Source organism: Psittacula echo, assembly GCF_963264785.1.
Source record: "Psittacula echo genome assembly, chromosome: 4".
Lineage (NCBI taxonomy): Eukaryota > Metazoa > Chordata > Aves > Psittaciformes > Psittacidae > Psittacula > Psittacula echo.
In genome coordinates, this window is record NC_137738.1 from 25,898,186 (window position 1) to 25,910,995 (window position 12,810).

The following is a 12,810-nucleotide window of genomic DNA, read 5'->3' on the forward strand; positions in this document are numbered from 1 at the left end:
ACAGATATAATGTACAAAGGTTGTGTATGCAGCATACACAATACAGGAATTATTTACAACTTCCCGTGTAGTGCACTAGCTTTTTTCTTACTGTTTTCCTACTTCACATTTAGTGAGTTTTACCCTTCTGACCCTGTGCATGGCACTGTATGAAATCTCACTATACAGAAAAAACTCTTTATCTTTTCTCTCTAGTCTTTCCCTGTGGCAAACCCATGTTTCAGTGACTGGCAGCTGCTTCCAAGAGTTAGGAGCTGATAGGCTGGGAGACATGCATGGCAAGCCTGTCAGCAGAGAGCAAAGAGACTGCTGCAGCGGGGCTTTTTCTTTGTAGGTTGCTATAATTTGGGTGGCTAAGCAGGAGCTGGTGGTTTGGTAATTCTAACATTGTTTGAAAAACTAGTAATTTAGTCTGAGACATGCCAGTGTTTTGGAAAGGTTACAAAGATCACCCTACCTGAGCTTTGACAATTTCTAGATGAGAAAGCAAGTTCAGCTGAGCTGGGCAAGAAGGGGGCGATTGCCTTCTGCCTGGCTGCCAGGCACAGTGCTGTTACTGAGGCTGGTGTCAGGCACAGCCCTCTAACTAACTGGACACCAGCTGAAGCCTGCAGGCAGTTGCTACCTGCTGGTTCAGTCAGGTGTAGTAGATTCTAAAAAGCGGGCCATGGCTTGTGTGCAGGCCAGCTCTGCAGCATGAATTAATGCTTTGTAAGGAAACCTTGAATCTATTACTTAGTCTAGTGGGAGGTGTTCTTGTCCATGGCACAGGGGTTGGAAATAGATGTTAAGTTTCTTTCCAATCCAAACCGTTCTATGGTTCTACTGCAAGTGCATGCATATGCATATATTAGCTATCCAGCCATAATAAGGTCTTGCTATAGAAATTTTTTGTATTTCTAGGTATATGCCATTTGTTGGTAAAAGGTCTAACGCTCTTATATATATGCTGTATTGCTAAGAACCCCTTAATAAAAAAACTTAGAAAACTGGAGCACAGGAAGAAGTTCCTTTAAAATTTGTCTGAACAAGTTTTTTGGAAGAAAAAGAGGCTGTCTTTTTAAAATTTATTTATATATTTATTTTATTTTAAGTAAATATATTGTAGCCCTATGTTTCTACTTATCTGATTATTTTCTTCACGTTGGCCTGAGTTTACTCTGCCCCCTACAGCATTCACCCTATTGGTACGGAAAATGGAAAGTTCTGTAGATTGCCTTAGAAGGAATTTCTCCAAGTTTTGATGTTAAAATTGTCAGTGAATTAGAGAAGAGTGTAGCATGAACCGTGGTAAAGTAAAATCATGTTATGATACGCATGACTTGCATCTATTTGCTAACAACGTAAGTTTAATATTTGTATTTTCAGTCATCCTTGCTGCTATAGTCATCTGGCTATGGAAGGCAAGGGCCTTGACGGGAGCAGGTGTTTGGATAATTCTGAAAATTGCATGGAAGAGAAAGACAGCTATTTAATCCAGCTCATACAGCCAACTGGAATTTCTGGCCTGCTACAGAACTGATGGAATATTAATGAGTTGAGCTATCTCTGAATTAAGCTGGTTGATATGCTTGTGGTTGTGGTTTGAACAAACTTGTTCTCTTGCACAGGTCCAAACTAGAAATAAGCTGGAAAAGAAAATCCGGGAAACAGCTCTTTAGCTCTTTTAAATTAGATTAATGGCTATGTATTTGCTAGGGACTGACTTTGTATTCATAGCTTGTTGGTTTGCCTGAATAAAATTTTTATGAAAACACAAAAAATTATAGTCTTTAGGCTATGTTTTCCAACTCTAAATCTTCCCAAGAAAAGATGACATACATGGAGGAATGGGAAAACATATTGTACTGAAGTACAGTGGCATATTGATTCTGGACTGTCATAGGATTAAGGAATGGGGAGGAAAGCAGGTGGCAACTACAGAGCGCTACAAGAAACTTTTCTTGTGGGTTTGGTTTGTTTTCTTTTTTTAATATTTGCAAGCAGCATAGACAAGAAAGCCCAGAGGAATAAGGAAAAGGTTGAAGTGCTTTATACTGCTATAGGAACGATGTGAAACTTCTTACGCAAAACCAGCATAAAGCAGGCTGTCCTTACAGCACATGAAGAAACTCAGAGGCTTTTTCTTTTCTTCTTTTTGACTGAATATCTGTATGTATACCAATCCTTTGGCAGTAGGTGCATCTATAAGCATATACAATTCATATATGGGCATCTGCAGATGAAGTTCAGTTCAGCAGAACTTTTAATCATGTTATTCTGTCTGAGCTTAAAACTACTGCAGCTGTGACATGTCATACATTAAATCTCAGTGCCTTCAGGTGTGTCCTGCATGCAGTCACATGGTCCTAATTTTTGCTCCAGGTGTTTTGAGAACATATTGACGATAACAGAAATACCTGGATTTATGCTACCAACTGAAGAAATTAGAGGGGAAGTTATTAGCAAAAAAAGCTGCAAGTTTTTATGCTGGCAAGTAAAAATTATTTGCATTGATGGGTCTTGTTGCTATTTTGTTATGCTTTCAGAGTGGTTTTGGGATTTTTTTGGTAATATTCAGGTAAATATTATAAAATTATTTGTTTTTTGGGAAAATGCTGTATTTTGTGTTCCTACCAAATCCCCATTACTGTTCAGTTTATTTTCCCAACATTTTGTAAAGATAGCAGTATTATATCTTAATAATAATCCTCACTTATGAGGGGTGATGTGAGTTTTGCCTTTATCCTTAGAATTTTGAAAGGAAAACCTTCATTACCTGTCTGGTTTCTGAATTATTTTTTGTAGCAATATACCTTGATCCCAACCATAATGATACCTTAAATCTTACTTCAGGTGGAAGTGAAGCTCACTCCAGATGAGGTGGTTAGCAGAGAGGTCTTTTATAATGTTCTTGCCAACTAGTCTGAATGAACTGTTTTACCATTCAAAGGCTATTTTCACTGAAGTGGATTCAGCACAGACTTTCAGTTCAGTGTCACTATATCTGAGTAGCTACATCAGTTTATGTCTCTGGCAAGCTACAGATTGTCTGCCAGTAAATATTCACCAGAAAATCAAATGTGGTTCTGAGCTCCAGTAATTATTTCTTAGTGCTACGCAAGAAAATTTTCTTATCTGTGCCTAATATAGCTTTGCAGAGTGTGTGGGCAATTAGCGAGGTGGCTTTTCATAGCATGAAAAAGGAAAGATTTAGGGGTTTTTTTGCTGCTGAAACAAGTTTGAGCTAAATAGCAACACAAACCAACTTCATTACAAGAGATGGTAGCGGACTACAGAAACCACCCCAAAACATGTTATTTTAGGAGAGCACTACCTGGGTGTCAGGTAACGAGGGGTGTGGGCACTCCCACAACATTGTCCCGCCGGGACCACAGAAGCGATTTTATTTCTGAGGTCTGGCACTTGCTGAGTCTCTGCAGAGGCTGAGGGCTTCCAGGCAAGACCTGGACCAGAGGCTCCTACCGCCCGGGTCCTGACGCTTTCGCCCCCTGATCAGGTGAAGTGTGCTTCTGGCTACCCTCGGGCGAGGAACTGTCAGCTTGGTCTGGTTACGCTTCAAAGCGCCGGGAGCCCCTACCCAGGAAGGGAGGAACGGGGTCGACACAGTGACAGAGAGCTGGCCTCCAGCCCCGCACCTCCCGCTCACGGCGGCAGGTTCGGGAGGCGGCGAGGGGTGCATCTCGCCCCGGGCAGGGCAGGATGGCGGGGCCCCGGGAGCCCACGGTGCGGGGAGCTCGGACAAAGGCTTCCAGGAGACGGAGGGGCAGCCAGCCGCCGAATCCTGCGGCGGGGTCCGGGTTGGCGTCCACCGGGACGAGAGAACTTCCCCACGGGCACCCTCCTGCCCCCCAGGAGGCGGTGGCAGCCGTGTTCCTAGCGGCAATAGCGGGGCTCTTCCGTGCTGCTTTCTGCTTCCCCGAAGGTGGCTGCCGAGGAGGGGGAGCAGGGGGAGGAGCCGGCTTCATCCCCGGGCGGGCGGCGGCCCCTCCACTGCGCCAACCTGCAGGCGGGCGGGCGACAGCAGCCCCGCCCGGCCTGTCCTCGGTCTGTGCGGGGCCGCACCTCCGTCCTGGGCAGAGCCGCGAGCAGCCTCGTCCCGCTGCATCGGTCCTGAGCTGCAGCTTGCTGGCGGCGAGGGGAACGCGCAGCGGCATCTTGGAGCTGCTTCTTCTTTCCTCTTTCATCTCTCTCAGCCCGTTCCTCTCTCGTACCTGCAGCCTTTTCTTCTCCCTCCACTCCTCCTACCTTGTTATTTCTCTTTTTCTTCCCTTTCTCTTCCCGTTTTGTGTTTTTGGGGGCGTTTTTGCTTTGCCTCTCTTTCTTCTTCCCCCATCTTGTTCTTTTACTGGACCCTCTTCATCTAGTGCTTCTTAATTTCTTGATTTCTTCTGATTTTTTTTCTTTGGACTTTGCCTTGTCATGTCAAGATGGAAGTCAGGCATGACTGGCTCTCCTCATCCCCCCATGAGGGCTTCGAGCAGATGAGACTGAAGAGCAGACCCAGAGAGCCTTCCCCAAGCCTCACCAGAGTAGGTGCGAACTTCTACAGCACTGTCAAGCAGCAGGACTACAGTGCCAGTGTCTGGTTGAGGAGGAAAGACAAACTGGAGCACGTAAGCCAGCTTCTATTTTCCTCCCTTTGTTTTCTTTTTAGACCTCTGTCTAGGTACTCTCTTAGGCTATCTCTCCATCAGCTTGGACTCCAGAAGTGTTGCTCCAGTAACTGGGCATGGCATTTCCCATAAGGCAGAGAAAGGAGCTACTTAGAGGTCCCAGCCTAGTCAAACCTGACATAAATAAGATGTCAGTGCTGTTCTCAAACCACATGCAAGTCTTCCTAACTAAAATGTTTTTTTAATGTTCTCAGTTTATTCATTCTTCTGTTCTGCAAATTCAGCACTGATGTGGGAGGGGAAAGATTGGGATGGTGCAGATGGAGGTTACAGCATTTATCTCACGGTGATTATAATGTAGGTCTAGAATTGCTAAAAGAAAATAGTTGTGTGTTTTTTTTTGGTTTTTTTTTTTTTTTTTTTTTTTTTAATTCTAGCTGTGATTTCCCTCCCCCCTTTCTTTTTTTTCTTCATGCATCAGACTTTGAAAATACTCAGTCTGTGTGGGGGAGAGGAGATTTCCTTCAAGACATTAATTCCTGCAGCAGTAGTACATGACTTAACTGTGTTTGGGACCACAATAAAACTGATACTGTGGACAGGCCTAGTGAATATTTAATAAGAATTTAAGGTGCTTCTAAGTACTGTCTCAAATGATGTTTGAAAGCATTTTTCATGTTACTTCTAGCTGCAAGGAAATGGGCTGAGATGACCTGCATACTGTGTAAGAGTTTTCTGAATAGCTTATTAGGTGAAACCCATTGTTACAGTGTACAGTGCAATCAAACCAGGAAAGTGGCTGCATTTACAGGGATGCAAAAGAATAAGGAGGGGTTTGCATAATGCAACAGTCTGTCATTCTTGACATTAGTAAGTCATTTGCAATCACAGGCATGTTGTACCACAGGAAATATTTTCCTGTGCATCTTGAAGTCAGCCACCTGAAATCTCTTTGGATAGAAATGGTCTCATTATAAGGATAAATTGCCTTAATTACATGAAAAATCTAGATGACATAGTAGGGTCCTTTAAAAATGAAACCTGAAAAAGGTGCCTGTACCAACTAGTTCATGGAGTATCACTCTCCCTTCCCACTAACCTGCAGAGTATTTATCCCTGTTAGTGAAATCTTAGACTTGAGTTGTTTACACTTCCAGGGAAATGACTGGAACTGATGAACAGTTGGAAATATCACATTTTGAATGTTGAGAAAGGTATTGAATCCTATCTGCCTTCTTACACATGTTTTTGTGATTCTTCACACTAACAACAAGGTTTCACAGTAGTAAGCTTGTAAGCAGAGTATTTTCCCATTGTGAACCAAGAAGAAAGGTCAGTGCTTTATCTCAGCACAGCTAAAACACAGAAAACACAAAAATATGGGCTTTGGCTTTTGTAACAAGCTTTTGCTACATCTGGTTACATGTTGATATGTGTCATCAAATGAATGTTTTTCAATTTTAATTGGGGGGAATAATCTCTCAGCAGCTTGGTAGCTAACTACTATTCTAGTAGCTGAATATTAGCATGTTCAGATACAGGTTTTTTAAATCACACCCCAATATTAGCATGGCCAAAGAAAACAGGCATTAACTTGTTAGAAGATTAGACGCAAAAAAAAAACTTATTTTGTGTGTGGTTTGGTTGGTAGATTTTTTTGTTTGTTTGGGGTTTTTTTGTTGTTGTTGTTTGTTTTTATGCTGAAGTCTTGATTTTAATAACAACCCTGCATCACTGGTGTGAAAAGCTTTTTCTGTAATCAGTTTGGTATGAATGCATGTTCTTCTGGGGGTTTCCCTCTCATTTGATCCACTTGTTTTTATTCCCAAAATCTATTTGAATAATGTAAAGAAAAAAAATTGGAATATGGATATTTCTTGCTTTCCATGAAGTATTCCATTGATACCTATTGCGAATACCCTGCAGAATATTAAATATGCCAACAGCATGTACGTGAAATTACTTTGGTTTTATGATTTAGAGTAATTGCATTACTCATGAATGTGGTAACAGACAGGCTTCTGCATAGGTGCCCTAAATGAATGAAAATAAAATATGTATTAATTTCTAGATTGTATTTTGCTTATGTAGTTTTGGACCAAGGTTGTTGCTTTCTGTTTTCAGACAAATCTCTAGGGTTTTGAGTGTACTTTTTTCCAAATAAATTATCTCCTACAGTCCATTCTTCCATTCCAAAAGACAAACCAATTCATTTGAGATATATCATTCTAAATGGTATGGTCACTGACATATGATAGCTTATGGTCAATATTGGGTAAAGAAGATATACAAACTTCATGAGGTGGATAGAGGACATAGAATCATAAAATAGTTAGGATTAGGAAGGACCTTAAGATCATCTAGTTCCAACCTCCCTGCCGTGGGCATTGCAGCTCCCTTTGAGATAATCATGTTACTTGATAACAATAAAGAAAATCAAAATACAAGAAGTTGGCATACATGGGCTGATTTTGGAAGTATATCATCACAAATTTCATGGTACTTAATGACATATAGGCAGAAGAAGGGTATATAGTGAGTGTAAGTCAAGATATGCATGAACGTATTTTGAAGTTTTGTGTGTACTCTTTGGGCCCTGGGGAGGGGTTGGTTTTTGCTTCATTGAAATGATTTCTTGCATTGATTTCAGTGTGGTTGTAACAGGGACAAAATTGGGCCACTATATTTTGTACGCTACTTCCAGTAAATCCTTGTAGACCACAGTAAATATATAAATTGACTTTCATTAAAATAGCATGACTTATTCATGTGACACATGCCTTATTAATCCAGATATAGTTTGAGGGGCTAAAAAAGTTCTGATTAAAACTTTTTTATATTAATAAAATCTCAAATACACAAACAGTTTGTTTGTAGAACTCAAATTTGCAACAGAATTGTAGGTTTTGGTGTTGTGGACTCTTTAGTTTTGTTGTTTAGGATTTTTTTCTTTTTAACAGATCTCATTTTGAAGAGTGTGCGTAAAGAGGTTCAAAATTCAGCTGTTGCCATATCTCTTCTAAAAGCACAGAACATGTTCAGATGCACGAATATAATACAGTTTCTTTAACAATTGGTTTATACTTAATTATTGACTGACCATAGAGGAAGACAAAATCTGAAATGTATTGCTGGCATCTTACTAATTGATTGCTCTTGAAATAGGCCTTTATATAGTGTGTCTCCTCATTGGCTAATTGTTTACATGGATTATCTTTTCCAAGTGACAGTAAACAATTTGTACAGCACAAGATCTTAATGCAACTCACCTCTGTTTTCTGTTGAGAACTCGGACACCATATTTAAGATAAAATAAATCTGCTGTAACATGTTTAAAGATAGGTCAATTAGAAATTTTAGCTAAAGTGAGGCCTCAGTGTACATGTGTGCTGTAGCTCATGTGTTGTACTTTTAATGGAGGAAATAACTAGGGGTGTGAGGAACTCTGACATTGCAGATGTGATCATAGTGATGGTGCAAATCTGTGGCTGAAATGCCTGCAGAGTTGAGATTGCTCAGATTCTATGTATCTACTTCAGCTAGTTCCTTGTGCTTTTTGTGAAGTTGTTTGCCTGGTAGTGGAAGTGTTGAAAGCAGTTGTGTGAAATATTCTTAAAAGTTTCCTTTGCATAGTGTTTTTTTGCTTGTTTGTCTAGTGTTGCCTTTTTAAATGAAATGGGAATTAAGAAGAAAAAAGAAAGGAAGAGGCAAGGATGGGGAGAAAGAGTAGCTAACCTGATAGCCTGTAGCTGGTGGGAGTTACTGACGTCTGGTTTAATTTACAGCAGGTCTCCATCATGTCTGTATATCCTTCAGTAATGACAAATACTGTATAGCTGTTTTCCCAGTATCTCAGCAAAGAATTCTGGAGAATTAGTTTTAAATAATCAAAACTTAAACCAAAAGCAGAACAGATTTCTTTTGAAGTTACAACAGATGTATTTATGTTTTTTAATGACAAATATGGATGTTGCTTCTCCAACATGTCGTGGTAAGTCTTTCTCTAATAACTTTTAAATTTAATTATTATTTATGTTAAAACATTTTTTAAGTTCTTTTAAGAAACTGCTTCAAGGCTATGACTTTTTTGGGAGACCTGGTATCAAAAGAGTTTTATTTATTGGAGATCCTCAGTTCATTACCTTTAGTATTATTGTAATTAGGGGAAGTTATTGATAATTCTTGCATCATTTGTTTTTATGTAAGTTCTGATTGACAGCAAAGACAACATTGAGATTTTCGGATTCTAAGTACTCTTGCTGTTATGAGAGTTGACTTGACCAATTGATTTGACACAGCTGGTCAGCATACTTCTTCCCTTTGGCAGCATGGCTACCCAGAGAGAATAGTTTATGAGGCAGAGGAAGGACAGCGTCACGTGGCAACAAAGCAGATATCTAACGTGCAGATGTTAGGCCTGAGACAATTTACAACACTGCTCGACAAGCATGGCTGTGTTACTTCTCAGAGCTTCAGGAACAAATCAGAAATAAAAGATAACTTTAATTCACATCTTAACATCTTTATAAAAGTTGAAATCCCAAATCCAGTTTTGCCAGTGTATTGTTATTCAAAACCTAGTAGCTCTCTTAGGCAGCCTTTTTTTCTTCCCTCTTTTTTAATTTATATTTCTTCTTACAACACAGGAAATTGTTAACAAAAACATTGTTGGATAGTTTAAAACTGTGGTTTTGCTCTTGCATGTGAATTAGCATGAGTGTTAAAAGTGAAAGGGCAGATTTTAGGCTTCAGAATTTGATATCCAAGGATGGCAGAGGACACCATGTACATAGCTATAACTTGTAACTAACATGTAAACAAAGCAAATGGACATAAGTTGCCGTAAAGCAAGTAACAAGAGCGGAACTTTGTGAAGACACATCAGCTCTTGAACAGAGCCATCAACTTCAGCTTAGGGGAGAATTATAAAAGGATCTAAATCAGAATTCAAAAAATCATTACACATTCTCGAAATGGTCCTTGTATTGCAGTAAATGCAAATATGTGGGTTTTTTTTATTGGTGGTGGTTGTTGGTTGTTTTGGATTTTTTTTTTTTTTTTTTTTTTGTTAAATGAGTTGGCAGTGTCTCTTGTATCAAGTAAGTATAAATAATTCGTCATCTGGAATAATGTTGGATACCAGAAAGAATAGAGTGCACCATGTATGAAGATACATAAGTGGGGGCAGTTCAAAGGGTTCAAAAGTTGGTTTCCAGCATTTAGAACTTTTTGATGGCATGGTTGCAGATAATCATTCCAAATGTCTATCTGGTCCTGGAGATAGATATCTATATTTAGTTTTCATCATTAAAATCAAGGGAACAAACTCCATTAAGCAAAAGGACTTTGGCTTTTCCTCAGAAGACAACTGGCATTTGGAAGTGTCTGCCTGCAGCAGCAGTACTAGTGTGTGTTGAGGTTCTCACTGAAGTAGTAGCACGCAGTTTGCGTCAGTGCTGACAGACTGTGTGTGGAGGAATTCTTCTGTTGAAATACTGCTTTCCTTGAAGGTGTCTTTCACTAGTAATGTTTTTTAGACAAATGTAGTTAGAGAAAAATAAATGTTCATAGAAGTGGAAAAAGGGGACCGAATCATTGAACAGTGCTGGGAAAACATTGAATAGCATTTTAGGACAGAAAAGACAAAACTGTTTCTTTCAAATTTAATATCAGGAACTTGAAATCTTGACATTTGGAGGGAAAGAATAACTTATTTCAGTAGTTACTGCTCATAAAGGTAATTTTGTATTGTCAAACTATGAAAAAATCTAATGTTTAATTTTTCTCTTTCTAGTTGTGGTGGGTTGCCCTTGGTTGTCTGCCAGCTGCCCACTAAGCCACTCTCTCCCTCCCCCTTCTCAACAGGACAGGTGGAGAAAATGTGATAAAACATCTTGTAGCTCAAGATAAAGATGGGAAGATTGCTCACCAATTACTGTCACTGGCAAAACAGGCTTAACTTAGGGAAAATCACTTTGAAAGTCCAAATCTCTAAAGCTAAAATTAAAACGTTTGAGATGCGCAGTCACTGTAACAGATTTAATTTATAGTGTCTGGCTTCATGTTGTTGCACAAGAAAAGATAGCAACTTGAAACTTCAAAGTTGCACTTAAAATTTATTTATATATGCATATATAAATTTAATTCAACCTATTCAAGATTTTTTAGAAAGGGAGTTTTGTAGTTTCTGAACAAAAGACCTAATTCTTAAGCTGTGCTTTTTCCAGATGCTAACTTCAGTGAAGATATGGGAAAAGTGGTTTTCACTGCTATGCCTTTCCTAATGCTACCAGAATTTGGAAAATACAAAATAGGTTTTGCTACTGTCATCCCTTCTTTTTTCGGCTTTGACCACCCTTGTTTAAGGATTTTGAAATAGCAGCTTCAGAAGCTTGCAACTCAATCTTCTTGTCTGGTACACAAATGAATAGTCTTCAGTGGTTTGCTCTTGTAGCAAACCGTTGACTTTTAAACATAGCAGGAGTACTTAAGACACTAGGAAAATTACCCTTATTAAATATGTACTCATAAATATGTACTCGCTGTCTTTAGAAGATGCCCAATGAAGCTAGTCTCTGTGGCTGTTTAGTTTAGGCCTTATACATTCCAGAACAAGGAATGTTAAAATACTGCAGTGAAAATCTCTGTACCAGACTATCCAAAAATGGAAACAACAGATCAGCTCATGCCAATGATTAATAAATGTCACTTCACTGTCATTCAAGATTGGAATTCATACACTCTTAATCATTCCTAACAAAGAAAGTCCTGTGCTGGCAATAGACTTCCTGGATCTTTCTCCGCTAGTGGAGACCTTTCCTGAGGGATGTGCTTATGAAAGTCTACTTCTTGCATTGCTATGTTTGCAACATTATTTAAGGTCTGATTCCCAGGCTTTCTATGTAGTTTCCTTACTGACAGGAAAAAAAAAAACAACCCAGAAACTCAAACAAACAAAAAAACCCCACAAAGAAACAAACAAAAAGAAACAAACAAAAAACAACCTCCCCACCCCTACCCACCTCCTAAAAAAAAGTAGGTGCCCTGCTAATATCTTCGTAAGTCCATATGGCCTCTTAAACTGAATATTCCCTCTGTCATATTAAAGAATCTGAAAGGAGGTTTCTTAAAATGAGATTTGGATGCTTTTTTTGAATTTTCGTATTGCTAGATTTTCCATTACTAGATGACAGCTGTTAGAGCTAAAAAGTGTAAAATTAATTTTCCAGTGCACTGACACTCATCTATTGCCTGTAGCATTGCGTAGTCTGAGTAGACAATCAAGTTGTTTCCAATCTGTCCTTCAGGGTTCTTGATAACTAGAATAGATTATTTGAGGGTATATCTAGATTAGGCAATGGATACATGCTGGGTTCCATATCCCCTAATTAGCCAAGATAGGGACCTGTGCTGCTGCTTGCTCATGACCTATATGCCCAGGTTTCCAGAATGGGGGAACAGTGAACTGACTGTATGCCTAGGTGTTATCTTATCCGGTGGGGATGCAGTTGAACCAATTACTGATGACTGAGGCACTTTCAGATTCACCAGACTTCAGTGTTATAAAGGAAGCCAGTTAGCCTACTGTTCCATCAAAGTGACTTAAGTACTGGTCTTCTTTTGGTTGTCTATCTGCTGTGCCTTAGTGGGCAGAAGGGCCACTCAGCTAAAAGTGAAGAAATATATGCAGGGAATTAGGAGAACCTCAGAAGTTCAGGAGGAGGAAGAGAGAGAATGAATGATGCATTGGTGCTGATGAAGTACATCAATTTAATCAGAAATGACTTCTTATTCCTATGTTATTTGGATGATTATGCCTCAGAACAGTAACTTTTTCCACCTCCCCCACCCCAAAGGTATGCTCCTCAGAATTCTTTATAATCTTTTATGAAGGCTTTCCACATATAACATAGGATTTGAGTATTTTCAGACTGTTTTTTGTTTTGCCCAGGGAAGTTGTAGCTGCCCCATTCCTAGAAGTGTTCAAGGCCAGGTTGGATGGGGCTTTGAGCAGCTTGGGCTAGTGGAAGGTGTCCCTGTCTGTGGCAGGGGATTGGAACTAGTAGATCATTAAGGTCTCTTCCTGAGAAAGTTGGGGCTGTTCAGCCTGGAGAAGAGAAGCTTTGTGGAGACCTCATAGCAACCTTCCAGTATCTGAAAGGGGCCTACAAGGATGCTGGAGAGGGACTTTTCA

At 39.6% G+C, this 12,810-nt stretch overlaps 1 protein-coding gene across 1 annotated transcript in view; it reads left to right on the forward strand.

The window, feature by feature from the left end:
- Positions 1–4,350: 4,350 nt before the first annotated feature.
- The window catches only part of PLD5 (phospholipase D family member 5), a gene marked incomplete at both ends in the record, with an annotated part of 176,081 nt that continues 167,621 nt past the window's right edge, over positions 4,351–12,810 (forward strand). The window contains one exon of the mRNA XM_080615994.1: positions 4,351–4,616. Within this exon, the coding sequence (XP_080472120.1) occupies positions 4,431–4,616 (186 nt within the window). The remainder of the gene's footprint in view (positions 4,617–12,810) is intronic.